Source organism: Phoxinus phoxinus, assembly GCF_949152265.1.
Source record: "Phoxinus phoxinus genome assembly, chromosome: 2".
NCBI lineage: Eukaryota > Metazoa > Chordata > Actinopteri > Cypriniformes > Leuciscidae > Phoxinus > Phoxinus phoxinus.
In genome coordinates this window covers 42,609,912-42,624,965 of record NC_136877.1, presented here as the reverse complement: position 1 = coordinate 42,624,965, position 15,054 = coordinate 42,609,912, and the positions used below count along the sequence as shown (strand labels likewise).

Below are 15,054 nucleotides of genomic sequence, written 5' to 3'. Positions count from 1 at the left end.
ATTTTGAATGGAAATTCTGAACGAAGAGATATGATCTAAACCAAGACAGGGGGGTGCCAGTAACAGATGGTCAGTGAAAGGAAGTGCTTAACCAACAGGATTAACTGTTGTTTAGTGGACATTTATATTGTTATATTTCTCATAAATTCAATCGTTTTTATTTTACTTCTTCACATTATGCGAAAGAGTCCAGATGATGAGGAATATTTTTTATTCTTTATTTTAAACATGAAGAATAGGGGCACTGCGCTCATGGCCCTTTGTTCATTTTTGTTGTTGTAAAACTTAAAATGAATTAAATTTTGTATTGCCATTATCTAGTAAACTTTATGTTAAGTTTCAAGCACAAACCCAGTTGAGTGTCATTGATAGCTTAATAAAGAGAAACAAAGTCAGTCTTAGATCCATATGTTTTATTCTATTACAGGCAGGGCAGTGTAAGTGTGTGCATTTAAATACATTCTCATTCTTAAAAGTTGAAAGACTGCATGGCAGGGTATAGTGACAGACATGAAAAGAGTTATTTCTTTTCTTTTTTTAAAGAATGATGGTTCAATCATTATATATTTTTTAAAGTAAACATATGGCCACAGTCTCAGAGTTTTGTTCCTGAATAGTAATTATTTTTCTCTATTTATAATTTATACTGTAGATATATCAATATAGCTATACATTTGAGATAAAGTCATCACTATGGTACATGATAGAGCTTTTTTATTGATAAGTCCCATTGACTTTATATCTATTTTTTGAACACAACAACTGAAACAAGACAGTATTTACACTCACGTGAAAAGGCAGTGCTCAACACAACTTTTTGTGAAAAAGTACAGCAGTCACAGTTTATGAAGTAATGAGTTAGTAGAAGCAGTAAGTAGAGAACAGGAAAATAAGTACTTAATATGCCAGACTTTTGATAGTTTATTTTACATTTACATCAGAAAAAAAAGCCAAATTGGCAAAAAGCTAAAGCTGAACCTATAACTATAGAACAAATTATTGCATGCGATCAAAGCATGAAAGCATGGGAATTGTGCTAAAAAACATTTTTTGAAACAATCAATAGCATACAAAATAAAATACTTGTCACTTGACACATTTGTGACTTGCGAAACTGTTGTGACAAACCGCTGTACTTTTTCACACAACCACCCAAAAACTCAAACACTTCATCCTAAAACGATATATAAAAAGCAAGTCTAAGTTATTAAAATATTTTGCCATTGAGATAAACCACTTTTTATTATAATATAGCAACAACAGTAGAAATGATTTTTAAAAAAAGCAGATGAGAAGAAATCTCTCTATGCTTATTTTGCTACTGATTGCACTCCATACCCATACCGAATGAGACTTTTCTTGAAGGACATGTACTGCATCGCAGATTCAGGCAAACCATTTAAAGGGCGCATTTTGTGACTGGTGCATGTCCTGTACCATTCAGCTCTTCCTGATGTCATTTGCATTTATGGGCAGTGGTTTGTAAAAATAAATAATAATAGTAATTATCATTATATATTAATTTCACAGAGTTCAAACATTTGACTTGTATGAAGTTGGCTTTTTGGCAATCGGGTGAAAAAAAAATGATATAAAACTTGCATGCGTAAATTCAAGTGGATTTATGTAAATAAGAGATGACAAAAGTTAGCAAAATTAAACGTTTTACACGAGCATACAGTATTTTCTCATGCACATTAAGAACTCATAGATGTCCACCAATCGTCAGTGCCACCAATTACACATACTCAGCAGGATATTCCACACAATCTTCAATTAAAAAATGAAAAAGTACAATCCAAAAAAAATGTAATATCCTTAGCCTGAGACATCTTTGTCCCATTCTTCATTCTTGAAAGTCCTGAGGAAATATACCCCACAGCTTGTTGTATGCTCCCCTCCCCGTAACTCAGTTTTGCCTATCCCAGCTTTTCCCTTATATGGAACTGCCAACCTTTGTGATAGCTTGGTGTTCTGTGGCGTCAATGTAAACATTACCGTAACATTAGTTTCAATGTGAACGTATGGTCATTGTGCAAGCTTCTTTATATGCTAGCAACATCTTTCGTGTTCAAAGGAGCCTCTCAGCACCTAATGTGTTGCAGGCAGAAATTAGGACACTTCATAATGGTGATGCACAAGACACAATGCATTCAGCAAAGACATGTCTTACAATAGTACAAAATGAGGTCTTCTGTTCTTGATCAATCCTTAACGGTCCATAAGTCTGGAAGTCTTGGACTGGCCGCGTTGCTACGCATGCACGTTTCTACAATCGGTTCAGAAAAAGCAAAGAAAGTGGACCCACTGAGGGTTGGGAAAGGAAACCGTAGGGTAACTGTAGGGTAAAATAAATAAACAGAATATGTTGAGGTTTGACAGTGGACCACTACACCATTGATGACAATGTAGTTTCCTTGGGGTTGGGGCAAGCAACGGAAGTTCGTAGCATTGATGTATGGTTGGTGGGTAGCGCTCCATCAGCAGGAGAGAAATCGTTGAGTTCTCCGGAGGACGAGAGTGGAAAGGACGGAGAAAGAGAGATGCCGGAGGAAGGGTCGGCCGAGCCAGCAAAGGTGCGAGGGGGCTTGGGAACCAAGTTGGGCTCTAGAGTTGCTCTGGCCAGTAGCTGCCTGTCACTGTCTGCGTTTTTCACACACTGATCCGATTGGTGTTCTTCCGCCTGACTGTAAGATCCCCTTCCAGACTCGGACTCTGCATCGGACAGCTCGAGAGGTGGAGAGCTGCTGCCATCGAGCCTAAACAGAGAGTCCAGGTATTGGGCGAACTCCAGGACCGCCTGACTGGGAGTGCCATTGGACAGTGGCGAAACTGATGGAAGAGTCAGGGACCGGCCACTCTCAAGCTCAACGTTAACTTCTCCCCCTTCAAACTCTCTATCCTTGGGCGTTTCGCTGAGCTTTTCTGGCATAGAACCAGACCGGGGTGCTACAGGGCACGATTCTTGACTGTTACGAACAGCTGATGGCTGGCAAGCCACAGGTGTTTCTGAAGACCGCCGGAAGTTCTTGTCCTGACTGGTCATTTGATCTACAGTAGTTTGTCCAAGCAAGTGTGAAGAGAAGTGCCTGCCGTTGCGGGTGTTGACAGGGAGATGATGGGCGTCATTGGAGGTTACTTCTAGTTCCGGAGGAGTAGGGCAGTACGGGCCGGTTTCCCCCAGCTCAAGGTCCACTGTGCCCTGGCTCAAGCCATCTGCGGCCAGCAGCTCTGTGCGGGAGCACAGCGAAGGATTCTCTTCTGGGATGGGAGCATCCAAAGGGAATGGTAGACTCCCCAGACAGGGTGAGCCCCTCAGGGCGGCAGATGATCGCCGGGAGTCCAAGCTGTAGACAGATTCAGCGTCAGATAGAGATTCCATGATGGCCAGGGGAGCTTTTCGCTCCCGCAGCTCCACAGCCAATCGCTCACGGGCTCCGGTGAGCACCACAGGAACAGGAGGCGGCGGACACTCCGAGAAGCCATCCAGTGAGATCTCAGAACGGGCACAGGAACTACAGCAGGACAGGAAGTGGGCACAGGAGTAGAGTAGCATGTGGAGAAAATAAACGGCCAGCATGGAAGAGAAGTTTGATGACAAATAAAATAAGAAAAAGAAAAAAAAAAGTTTGATGAAGTAAAAACAATAGGAGAAAAAAAATCCATAAGTGATTAGAATAAAAAAAGAGCATATTTAAAAGATGTCATAAATGGGGGGAAAGTAACAAGTGTGATGTAAGACAAAAAAATCCATAAAAATATGAATGTAAAAAATGTTTACATCAAAAATTATATAAAATAATAAAAATATAAATATTATATATATATATATATATATAGTTTTATATGTAAATATTACATGTTTTACATTTATTTATATTCAATTAATCAATAAACAATATATATATATATATATATATATATATATATAAGATGACAAATAATATAAAATGTGTTGTAAAGTGTACAAACAAATAATAAGAATAGTAGAAATAAAAAATAAAAATTGAGGAGAGAACAGGGAAAAAAAGGGTGAAAAATCAGAAAGAGGGGAAGAGGATCATGGTTAGGCAACACTAACATGACTAACGCCTAGGCTGTGCTGTTCTACTGAACCAGAGAGGACGAGGGGGGAACTGTATACTACCATACACAGTACCTCTGCAGTCAGCATGAGTGAGAAGGACAGGCGATAGTGTTAAAATCAAATGATAAGAAATGCTTAAAAACACCTCAAGAAAACCTACATAATTTATCACTCATTGGCATGGACTGATTGGTCAGTCAGCTCGTTTCAAACAGTGATTGGCCCTTGCAGAACTCACCGGACACTACTGTTTCTGCGGTGATGTGTGGCAGGCGTGGGATGTGGTGAATTAGAGGCATCGAGGAAGATCGTTTCTGGATTCAGGTCCACTTCTGTAGGACTAACCATTATCTTAGCAGCAGACAGTAAAGCTGTCTTCCCTTTATTATAGTTTTCCAACACCTACATGACACAGAGGGACAGAGAAAGAGAACGCAAGAGTGATAAAAAAACACAAATAAGAAGAAAATGTACATGAATATATGAAAAGACAAAAACAAGCAGGTCTCACAGCCTACTTGACATTGTGAAAAGCATTATTTATATAGAGATGTGCAACAAATACATAATTAGTGGTGCAAAATGAATGCACCTGAATACATTTTTATAAGGAAAAGTGAAATTTCACATATTTAATCATTGCGATGTCAACAATGCAGATTAAGCATAATTTTGCAGAGGAAAATAATTTGTACACATACTAGGAAGATTCCATGCTGTAGATCTTCTTGTAAGAGCTTTCTAGTACGTTTTTTCACTTTTTATTTATTTTTGTTGTGAAAGTGAAATTGAGCCATCAAGAATGGCACAAATGTCATATTTTACCCAAAATGTAGTCACTTTAAATAAAAATATTTCATAGTTTCAAATCAGCAAGGACAAAGTTTAGTGGAAAAAAATCAAGGTAAAATATAGCTGCAAGCAGCGATTACGGGCCCAAGCCGGTGGCACCGCCACCCTGGTGCCTTTAGTTACACTAAAGGCACCGGGCTGGCGCTGCCACCGGCTTGGGCCCTCCATCGCTGCTTGCAGCTATATTTATATATATATATATATATATATATATATATATATATATATATATATATATATATATATATATATATATATATATATATATATATATATATATATATAAAAAGCCGCCACCCCGTTGCCTTTCGGGTTCCTGTGCACGACGGGCAATAACGTAACCCCGCTTTGACTGTCGAGAAGAAGTCTGCTTTAGAGCTTGCATCAGTGTGAGTCTTTCTGCTCCCCTCCAAACACACACAGAAAAGGGGGGGGCTGTCTGTGTGTGTGCCCTCCCTCCCTCCCTCCCCACACACACACACACACACACACACACACACAGAGAGAATGGCAGGGGGAACTCTGTCAGAGAGAGACAAAACCACATTCAAACCAAAATATCTGACTTCCTGTTGGTCGGAGCTAATGACTGTAAATGAGTAAGTTGTCCGGATCGATAAGCACAATATACAGACCAAGTTTTGTGACTGTAGGTAAAAATAACCCACCCACTTTAGTCAAAAGTATCTTGAAAGTAACACACTTCCTGCTGCCAGTTGGTGGCGCTATAACTTTGACTCACAATAGTCACATCCATGTGATCGCCCTCTTACAACAAACACACTGCTGAAGTTTCATCAAGATCAATTAATGTATGAAGACGTAATAACACATTGTGTTTTTCTTTTCTCGCCATGACTTCGTTTCCTCGCCACGGCCAAACCGTTCGAGATATCAAAAATCCGTCCGCAATTTAGCGTCCTCAATGTCTTGACTTCATGCTGACCGAGTTTGGTGGCGATAGGATAATTTTTCTTGGACGAGTATATCAAATTCCAGGGGCATGCATTTTCATACAGCCCATAATAGCCGACTTCCTGTTGGACTTGCGTAAAACTTAGAGCACGAAAGTTGTTCGGCCCGATTAAATCTATATGTGTACCGAGTTTCATATTATTACATGCAAACGTGTTTGATATATGGACCAAGTTTTTCGGACCACGTTCAAGGGGGCGCTGTTGAGCTCCCCTGCCACGCCCGGGTACCAGCTTCAGCCCAGCCCTGATGGCCGCAGGTTCTGACCTGTGTGCAAAGTTTCAAGAGTTTTCGAGCATGTTAAGGGCCCCAAAAGTGCCCGAGAAGTCCCACACAGCAGAGAAAGGGTTAAAATAAAGCCCCCCTCCTCTCTCACACACACAGACACTGAGAGAGACTGGCAAAATTCCCATCAAATCACATTCAAACCAAAATATCTGACTTCCTGTTGGTCGGAGCTAATGACTGTAAATTAGAAAGTTGCCCGGCTCGGGGAGATAAATATAAATACCGATTTTTGTTACTGTAGGTAAAACTAATACCCCATTTTTGACTAAAGGTGGCGCTACTGAGCCCCTCCACCGCGCCCGTTTCTGAAACTTCACACATGCCTAGTACCTAATAAATCTGATATGCATGTTAAGTTTCAGGCAATTTGAAGCATGTTAAGAGCCTCAAATGCACCCAAAAAGAATATAAAAGTTTAAAGCGTTGCCATGGCAACAGTATTTAAGATATCAATAATTCTTTCACAGGTCTACATCTGCCGTGTGTTTACATTATACACATAAAGTTTGAAGCAAATCGGCTAAAAATAAGAGGGTGAATTCAAAGCATTTTGAAAGTGACACACTTCCTGCTGCCAGTTGGTGGCGCTATAACTTTGACTCACAATAGTCACATCCATGTGATCGGCCTCTTACAACGAACACACTGCTGAAGTTTCATCAAGATCAATTAATGTATGAGGATGTTATAACACACTTCCTCTTTCCAATATTCGCCATAAATTCGTTTCCTCGCCACGGCCAAACCGTTCGAGATATCAAAAATCCCCTGGCAATTTTTCATCCTCCATGTCTTGACTTCATGCACACCGAGTTTCGTGGTGATTGGTTGAATCGTCTAGGAGGAGTATTTTAAATTCCATTGCATGTGTTTTTTAAACTACGCCAAATAGCCGACTTCCTGTTGGGCTGGGGTAAAAAGTCAGAGCACGAAGGATATATGAACCGATGAGATCTATAAGTGTACCGAGTTTCATATTATTCCACGCAAGCGTGTTTGATTTATGGACCAAGTTTTCGGACCCCGTTCCAGGGGGCGCTGTCGAGCCCCCCTGCCACGCCCGGGTACCAGCTTCAGTCCGGCTCTAATGGCCGCGGGTTCTGACATTTGTGCAAAGTTTCAAGAGTTTTTGAGCACGTTAAGAGACGCAAAAGTGCCCGAATAGTCGTAAGAAAAATAATAATAATAATAATAATAATAATAATAATAATAATAATAATAATAATAATAATAATAATCCGAAGGAAAACAATAGGGCCTTCGCCTTTTCAAGGCTTGGGCCCTAAAAATCCAGTTACACAACCACAAGGTGATGATGCTGTTTTCTTTATTAATGTACGTAAACATATGAGTATGGATAAAGTTAGAGACAATAATCACATAGATATCAGTAAATGGATGCAATGAAATGCAATGGACGAAATGGTGTGACACAAACAATGATGTACAAGTAACATGCATATACCACAAACGACAATAAAGTAATTATACAGGACACAAAGCCATTTACTTGAAATAAGAGCAATTATATAAACTTCAGTCAATTTGAGCCTGATAAAACCAAGTACAGGCCGTTAGAGATAAATCTAAGTGTTCATTTTCCTCGAAGAGTATATATACTATATATAAGCATCTTAAATGAACAATGAACTTCATGTTAGTGTCATTTTGGCACTGATTGGTGAGTAAACATGGTTTCTAGTCCAATGGTTAGCACATTTTCTGCAGTTATTCACAGATTTCTCCCCAATATTAGAGCAAAAAAGTAATTCCACGTTCTTTCATGGAACACAAAAGGAGATTTGAATCCAGGTCATACATTTTAAATGTACCCTCTGAGACAGAACTACCACCACCAACACACGGCAGAAATAAACACTGATGCCCAACACAAGAACCGGGTTAAATCCAACTCCAAGAGTAAAAGACAAAGCATACAAGACACAGAACGGTTCTTTTCCAAACCACCCATGTGACAAACTCAAGGCACATGCAGACGGACAGAAGCTGCAATGGAAATCCTGCTGCAAACTGCTAAAGCTTAAACCAGACATCAAAACAGGAGGTTAAGAAAAAGTGACAGAGACCAGGGAACCTGCAGAAAGAAAGAGAATGACACCACAGATGCCCAAAGCTGGAGCTGAGGGATATTTCTGGCAGCGAGGAACGTAGATTATTAGCTGCAAAGGAAGAAGGCACATGCATTTGGTTGTACATTGTGTAAATCATACAACTATTAAAAAATTTGGGGTGTGTAAGATTGTTTTAAATGTTTTTGAAAGAAGTCTCGTATGCTCACCATGGACGCATTTATTTAATACAAATACAGTAAAACATGTAATATTACATTTAAAATAACAGTTTTTTAAAAATGTAATATATTCTCATTTTTATTTTCAGCATCATCACTCCAACCTTCAGTGTCACATGATCCTTCAGAAATAATTCTAATATGATTTTCTTCTTCAGTATTCTTTGATGAACAGAAAGCTCAAACGGGTAACATTAATTAAAAAACAAACAAAAAAACATATACTATCACTTTTGATCAATTTAATGCGTCCGTGCTGAATAAAAGTATTATTTTCTTTCAAAATAAATCTTAACGACCCCAAACTTTTAAACGGTAGTGTATTTTAGAGGCTTGAGGCGTAACATGTGGCACTAGAAGTGGTCGAGGAACTCAGTCTATCCTGGGGAGAAGTTAAAGGTGTGTTATCAAAGATTGAGGGTTTTGTACAACGGTTCTCCGTCGAGAGTTCGGCTGATGTGCCTTCGCCCATTAGACCGGTTGAGGGGATCTCTGATAAGACTGGATTTACACTGGTTTTTAACAGGAACTCAGGACAATCTGATGTGTTTGGGAATAGAGTGCTACTTGTGGAAGTTATCTTATGGAATTGAGAGCTGGACTCATCAACAGACACATCAGAGGAGGTATTTGACATTGTGGAAGATAAAGAGCCATTAAAGAGGATGCTTGAGTCTTGGACAGATGAGGTTATTTCTAACGTTGGCAAGTCCAACTTCATAGTGGTCAATGTAATGTTCAACGGGGCAATGTTTTTGGGATCACATGCAACTGTTGGAGATTCAGACTGAGATGTTAATGATTGAGGAAGGTCAAAGGAAATGTATCCTGGGTTTGTATCTGACCTAATGGAAGATGTATCTACAGTAACAGACATTGTAGGTGATGGGATTGGAGTGAGAGTTCCTGTATTTTGAGTGTCTGACGTCTCTGGACGACTGCTGGAAGTTGCCGTTAAAAGACTGACAGTATTATCGAGCGGTGAACCGTTCCTGTGAGTGTCTGAACCTGGTGGTTGGACAGAAACTGTTTCACTGGGAGTTCGAGAAAGAGAGCATTTTTCTGTAACAATAAAACATTCATCTGAACGAAGAGGCATAAGAGAGGGATCTGGGAGTGAGTTAGTGACAGACACATGTGATTGGATTCTAGTTCTCTGGCTTCCAACCTGTGCAGCAATCAGTTCTGAAATTAAATATGGGGTTGCCAGCACCTGTGAAAACAAACCAACACATTACCATACAACAGACATTCAGTATGAACAAACTAACATACATTCAGAAGAAACAAGACAAAACAAGACAGTATGAAAGCCCAGTTAAAGAGCTACTACACTCTTAAAGGTTCAAAAAGTTTTTTTTTTTTTTTCAGCGATGCCATCAAAGAACCATTTTGAGTTCTCCAAAGAACCTTTCATGTAACCGTTTTTGAAGAGAACCACTTTCTTTTCGGGGGGATGTTTACACAACACCGTTTTTAACTAAAATCGCAAAACTTTGTATGCGTTTTGGCCGTTCATTTTCATGACAACGGCATTTGGGTACCTGAAAACGGGTTTCAAAGTACAAGTTTTTGAAAATGGTCTCCATGTAAACAATGGTTACTCTGAAAATGATGATGTCATACACATGCGTATTACATGTTCAATCTTATCTATAGTGTTTCATCACCATGCCTGTCAGCAGGATACAGCGTTTTTAGGATCATTTTGACAATGGTGTCATCTGTACAAGGAAAACTCAAATAAAAATGTATCCGTTTTAAGCATATCGTTGTCGTGTAGACGTACCTTTAATAATCTGAAGAACCATTTTCCAATAGAAAGAACCTTTTGGAAAGGTTCCATGGATAATTACGTTTTTTTTTTCATGGAACAATTTGATGGCAATAAATAATCTATTTTTAAGAGTGTAGACTTGATGTAGTGATTTGAGGTTTCATTTCATTGTAGCAGTTACGCACCCACAATTTAATACTTAGGGTTAGGGATCAAACTGCCTTATAGCAAGCACCACAAAGAAGAAGAACCAGCCATGCTTTTATGCACATGTAATTCCGATGACGGCAGTTTCAGGGGACAAATACAAATACAGACCTTTAAGTACAGATAAAACAGACAAAAGACACATTATGGCACAGATGTTGCGACAGACCTGCAACACATATACCTGGAGTCCACTGAAGCATTACAAAAGCATTATAAGCAATTGATTCTTAAGCCAGCAGTCACAAACCCAAAAGCCATAACAATAACCATGGCAGATCTGGGCACACCAGAATCCTTTGGTACTTATGCTATTCATTATGTTACAGGGCTGGGCAATATTCATATACAGTTCAAAGTTTAGGGTCAGTAAGATTTATTTTTCTTTTTTTGAAAGAAAGTAATATATTTATTTAGCAAGGATGCATTAAATTGATCAAAGTCACAGAATGATTTCTGAAGGATCATCTGACACAGAAGACTGGAGTAATGTTGCTGAATTCAGCTTTGCCATCACAGAATTGAAAGACATTTGAAAATGCTTTAAAATAATGTTTTTATTGATATTTGATCAATAATAAACCTTTCAGAGAGTTTTGAGTGATGTTAATCAAATTTAAGTTTTGAATCAAATGAAAAATGGACAGTCCAATTCAAGGAAATCAATCAAACTCCATTCTTGTTACTGATGTTTAATCGTAAGCATTATTAAAATATCCTGGTCTTAATGCTCTTATGATCACAGGCGTAAGACAAGGAAGCATTGTGGAACTAGTCTAATAAGCTTTATGGAAAATTAATGGTCAATTAAAAAGTACACAATACACAATATTTATGATTGTGTATTTTTATAATCACCAGCAAAATCCTTGCATACATATTGCAAATATTGTCCAGCCCTAGACTAGTGGGACATTTAAGGATGTTCTTAATATAATTATTGCTTTAATATATGTAAAGATTCTGGATCCGGTGATAAGGCCCGTTCACACCAAAGACGATAAATATAACGATAACTATAACTATATCAATAACTATATTAGTGTCCACACTAGTGGACTATTCATTCTGTTTATTCGAAGCGTGTGCTGCAGTTACATCGTCTGTAATTATCGCTACAGTTCTGGTGTAAAGATTCTGCTATTCTTTAGTATTTAGAATGATTTATATAACTATATCTTTATCGTTATTGTCAAAGTTATCATCCTTGTTGTGAACTGACCTTTACTCAGATTCGCCCCGAAATGGCATTTCATCCGCTACCCAATCACCGACTTTGCATTTTAGACAAAAAAGCGTGCACACAAATGCGCACACACACACACACAAACACACACCTTGTTGAGGCCATCCATCACCACATGGGGCAAGTGTTCATTCAGCATGGCTGGAGAAATGATGACCTCATCAAAGGCCTTGTTATCCCCCCACAGAGCGGAGTAAGTGGGCTCTTCCTGACCACAACTGCAGACAAGGAGAGAGAAAGATGGTAAGACAAATCTACTTACACAACTTTGACTCAAGACAGATGCAGGATGTGACGCACTCAGAGTTCATTACTGAAAATGACATCGTATTCATTACTTGAAATAAAAAGGTCCCGAACTTCACAGAGGCACAAAATAGAATTGAAAAATGTCAAAGAACGTATGACAAATAAAGGAATGAACTGTTCTACATTAGATTTAAATTTTATAAAACGTCTTTGTAAAGAACAACGTTGTAAACACTGAAAGGTGGCTGAAAGATTTGCCAGAGAGAAATAGGTTTTACAAATTGACGAAATATTGATCATTTGATTGCCTCTACTATTCAAAAGATTGAAATTAGTTTTTTAAATGAATAATTTTATTCAGCAAGGACGGATTCAATTGATCAATGGTGAAATTAAAGACAATAATAAATGTTACAAAATATTTCTATTTCAAATAAAAAGAGTGTTCCTTTGAACTTTCTATTAATCAAAGAACCATTAAGCAGCACTTTTTTCAACATTGATAATAATCAGAAATGTTTCTTGAGCAGCAAATCAGCATATTAGAATGATTTCTGAAGGATCATGTGACACTGAAGACTGAAGTAATGATGCTGAAAATTCAGCTTGCACCACATGAATAAATTACATTTGTTAATGTGTTAATGTCTAAAGAGCAGATGGCTTAATCCATTAATCCATTTAATTGACCCCCCCCCCACTCACCACATCTCGGGCGGGTGGTTGTGCACCACATGAATGACCCGTCCCGGTGGGTACAGTGGCGTGGAGGCCGACAGGGCGATGCTCAGATCACTGGGGTGCAGCCACAGGCGAGAGCTAGAGGGGGTCACGCCCTGAGAAACAGGGGCTTCGTCATCCAGCGGCAGCTCTGATTTAGGGATGCACTTTGTTCCCCCGGCAATGATCCGCCACTGATGGAAACAGAAAGAGAAACATACAGGCTCTGTTCCAAAACCTAGTGAGCTGCCTACGCAGACAGCATTTCAAATCAGCAGTTCCTGCTGAGAGCAGCTAACCACCAAAGTAGGCAGAGTGATTATGCTTATTAACAAGCCCACTGTGCTGGAGCTGCAGAAATCTGAGGTACTTCACATTAATGCCAAAACTAATCAGAGGCTGTCAAAAAATAAGAGACATGATTCATGATGCAAGCAGCATTAATCTGACAATGTAGGTGTGCACACTTTTAATTCTTAAATGAATCTTCTCAGCTGCACGTCAAAGCAGAGTTACACTTTATTTCCACAGTCCACTTTAGACATTCTACAAGTACCGGTACTCTAACTTTGCAACTACATGTCAACTAACTGTCATTAATTTGCAACTCTCATGAGAGAATTAGTAGACTGTTAGGGTTTGGGTTAGTATAATAAGTTGACATACTTGCAAAGTTACTTACAGTCAGAGTAGAATATCTGTTAAGGGAGCATTAGTCTACTAATTAATGACTGGTAGTTGACATGTATTTGCAAAGTTACTGCATCGGAGTATCAGAAGACTGTCTGCATAATATCTGATAAAAACTTTATTTTGATGCTCCCCTAACAGATATTCTACTGACTGTAAGTAACTTTGCAAGTATGTCAACTTATTCTAATACAGTAAAGACATTTATAGTGTTACAAAAGTTTTCTATTAATGCTGTTCTTTTGAACTTTCTATCAATCAAAGAATCCTTTTTATTTTATTTTTTTTCAAACATTTTTTATCACGGTTTCCACAGAAATATGAAAGAGCACAGTTATTATTTTTTCAAAATATTAGAATGATTTCAGAAGGATCATGTGACAAAAGACTGGAGTAATTGTGCTAAAAAAAATCAGCTTTGCTCACAGGAATAAATCACATTTTAGAATATATTAAAACAGAAAACAGTTATTTTAAATTGTAATAATATTCACAATATCACTGTTTTTACAGTATTTTTGATAAAATAAATGCAGCCTTGGTGAGCATAAGATACATCTTTCAAAAACATTTTATCAGTCCTAAACCTTTGAACAGTAGTGTAGATTTTTAAACAGCAGACAGTAAACACCAAATGTGAGGCTCAAAGCCACAACCTTGAGAATAAGAGTTTAATGCTCCACTAACTGAACTAGAAAAATCCGTTTGCATTGCATAAACCCCCCACAGCTGCAGTTATAATTAGTAACTTTACAATTTAGCTTTTACTTTATTTGCCCAAAGGGAAAAGGACACGGGGAAAGCACAACGTGACAGATTTAATGAGGACACTTAATTACTGACACAATTCAATAATAACAAATGCACCAGCACCCACATGCATGGACTACCTAGAATCCTTGATTCTGATTGGTCAGTCTACATTCTGCAGCCAAATATTATTTTAGAATGATGCTAAACTGCATAATTGACCGCTGTCACAGCACAGGCAAATGATTTCAAGTCACTTCACACTATCTTTCCTCTCACATAATAAAATAATTTCAACTCAAATAAACCGCTATGAATAGAATTCAAAGCTGAAAAAATTTAAATAACTGAAAGGAAAACATTTACGTATCAAGGTGAAGTCAGAAGGGAGTCTTTTTTTCTTTGTAGTATTGTTCAGTTTTGTTTCATTGGAATTTTATCACATTGACTGGAGTGGAATCAATGAAATAGTGTCAGTAAACAGTAGACAGTTCATTTCAGCGATGCTGATGGCGGCACATCGAGACCATGTTCTAACTCAGGAAATCAGCAAGTTACAGCAGCTTACCTTTGGTTTATCACTCTTCTGTAAGACTTCAAGTAGGTGGCGACGGAAGCCCTCAAGCTGAGAGAGGCCAATCCTGAATGAACATAAAAGCACAAGATAAACGTTCGTCTGCTTAGACTTACAAATATATATACAACACTCATTTACCTGGGGACCAGATCTTTTCCCAGCACGACTGAGGTGACGAACTCTTTCGAGTACTCCATTGCATCCTCACTGTGAATTAAACAGAAACAGGAGTTTGTGGTTAAACACATTCTATAAATGTCAACATGAAAACTGTTCGAACCTTGTTTTACTGCCATAATGTGACGAATATCACATTTCAATCTGA

At 38.4% G+C, this 15,054-nt stretch overlaps 1 protein-coding gene across 6 annotated transcripts in view; it reads right to left on the bottom strand.

Annotated features, from left to right (window-relative positions):
- Nucleotides 1-400: 400 nt before the first annotated feature.
- The window catches only part of dagla (diacylglycerol lipase, alpha), a 41,074-nt gene continuing 26,420 nt past the window's right edge, over nucleotides 401-15,054 (bottom strand). For 2 of the 6 annotated variants that reach the window (XM_079639142.1, XM_079639141.1), the window contains exons 15-20: nucleotides 14,868-14,936; nucleotides 14,721-14,793; nucleotides 12,698-12,906; nucleotides 11,835-11,961; nucleotides 4,326-4,489; nucleotides 401-3,515 (exon numbers count right to left, since the gene is read on the bottom strand). In XM_079639142.1, coding sequence (XP_079495268.1) covers nucleotides 2,390-3,515; nucleotides 4,326-4,489; nucleotides 11,835-11,961; nucleotides 12,698-12,906; nucleotides 14,721-14,793; nucleotides 14,868-14,936 — 1,768 coding nt within the window. In that variant the 3' untranslated portion in view covers nucleotides 401-2,389. Of the gene's footprint in view, nucleotides 3,516-4,325; nucleotides 4,490-7,513; nucleotides 9,727-11,834; nucleotides 11,962-12,697; nucleotides 12,907-14,720; nucleotides 14,794-14,867; nucleotides 14,937-15,054 lie in introns of those variants that run through there. The other 4 variants (XM_079639144.1, XM_079639143.1, XM_079639146.1 and 1 more) reach the window with 2 other exon arrangements.